General features: G+C 43.6%; 1 protein-coding gene across 1 annotated transcript; it reads right to left on the bottom strand.

The window, feature by feature from the left end:
• Positions 1 to 222: 222 nt before the first annotated feature.
• TEOVI_000008600 (ankyrin repeat protein, putative) lies at positions 223 to 762 on the bottom strand (the record flags this gene model as incomplete). Its single annotated transcript, XM_067220033.1, has 1 exon — positions 223 to 762. The coding sequence occupies one exon, from the start codon at positions 760 to 762 to the stop codon at positions 223 to 225; it is 540 nt and encodes a 179-aa protein (XP_067076134.1).
• Positions 763 to 1,400: the final 638 nt, after the last annotated feature.

Here is a 1,400-nt window from a genome sequence, read left to right as displayed (position 1 = left end):
GGGGGGGGGTACTGTGAAGGTACCGGTGACAAGGCAATCCATGCACTCTAACTGGCACACAATCCAAATTCCGAAAAAAACATATACGAGCCAAACAACAAGGGGGGGGGGATGCAGTGCGCTCTGTATAAAAACAAACAAACAACAAATCGAAAGGGCGCTCACCATTTCTCTTCCCTGTAATTTTACCCTTCCCTTTCCTTTTTTTTACTTATTTTACACTTAACACACCTCTGCATGCTGTCGCTTGGTGAAACAGTGCTCAAGGACACTCACTGTATCAACTTGGTCATTAGCCTTGGCGCACTCCAACGCTGTTAGTCCAACCACATTTTTCACTCCCCGCATTGCTCCGCTGCTCAGCAGCAATTTCACAACATCCACGCGACCGCTGGTCGCTGCGAGGTGAAGCGGCGTGCGCTTCATTCCATCTTTCGCATTCACATTTGCTCCTTCTTCCAGTAGCCTTGCGGTAATGGACACAAACCCTCGATCGGCCGCATAGTGTAACGGAGTCCACCCATCTGCGTCCGCTGCATCCAGGTCAATACGCTGTTGTTGCTGTTGTCCAGAACATTGAGCGGAAAGAATGAAATCAACAACTCGAATATTACCCGAGTATGCCGCGTGGTGCAGGAGTGTCATCCGGAATTTGTCGTATTCGACTACGGAGCCACCGTGCCGAACATATTCCTCCACTCGCGCCTCATTACCGTTTCGGCACGCGTCGTAAATGGTTTCTTGCTTTCCACCTGTTGTCATATGATGCAAGAGAATTAATATGTGGCGAAATCCAGTGGCTAGTGAACTTCCTGCATCTAACGTTATTCAGGTACCGAGAGAACGAAAAGAAAAAAAAAGAAATAAAGATGGAGAAGTTTTGCAGTAGGCCAGCATAAGCCACAGAAATGAACGACTTCAATTTGGCGAATCAGGCGAAAGTTTCGTGTTTGCATCCACCCTTTTCCTTTGGCAATACTTTCTTTTAGCAATTAAAAGAAAAATTATCCCTCCTTTCGAAGAAAAAAAATATTTGACGCTTCAGACGGTGCTCCTCTCTTTTTCCCCCTTTCCTTTATCTTTCCTTAAATATTTTCTTCCTCCTTTTTCCTTTCGTGTGCTTTCTACTAAGTGTTCATATTTTCTTTGCCTCTCATCAACTTTTACCATCAACTTTTTACTTCGAAAGAAGAAAAGAAAAGAAGTTGTCTCTCAATTTATATTTCACTCTTCAGTAAATGTAGACAACCTCTTACACGCACACTCACACACACAAATATAATTATCCTCCCAACTTTGTTTCTGTTTCATTTTTTTTAAATAGCAAATTGCCGTACTTTACCTCAAGCACATAATCTGAGGAAGGAGAAAGCAACAAAAGGATACAATCAATCACGCAG

This window comes from Trypanosoma equiperdum, assembly GCF_001457755.1.
Source record: "Trypanosoma equiperdum strain OVI genome assembly, contig: ctg_103, whole genome shotgun sequence".
NCBI lineage: Eukaryota > Euglenozoa > Kinetoplastea > Trypanosomatida > Trypanosomatidae > Trypanosoma > Trypanosoma equiperdum.
The sequence above is the reverse complement of the archived record's forward strand: the minus strand, read 5'-3'. Positions and strand labels throughout refer to the sequence as shown.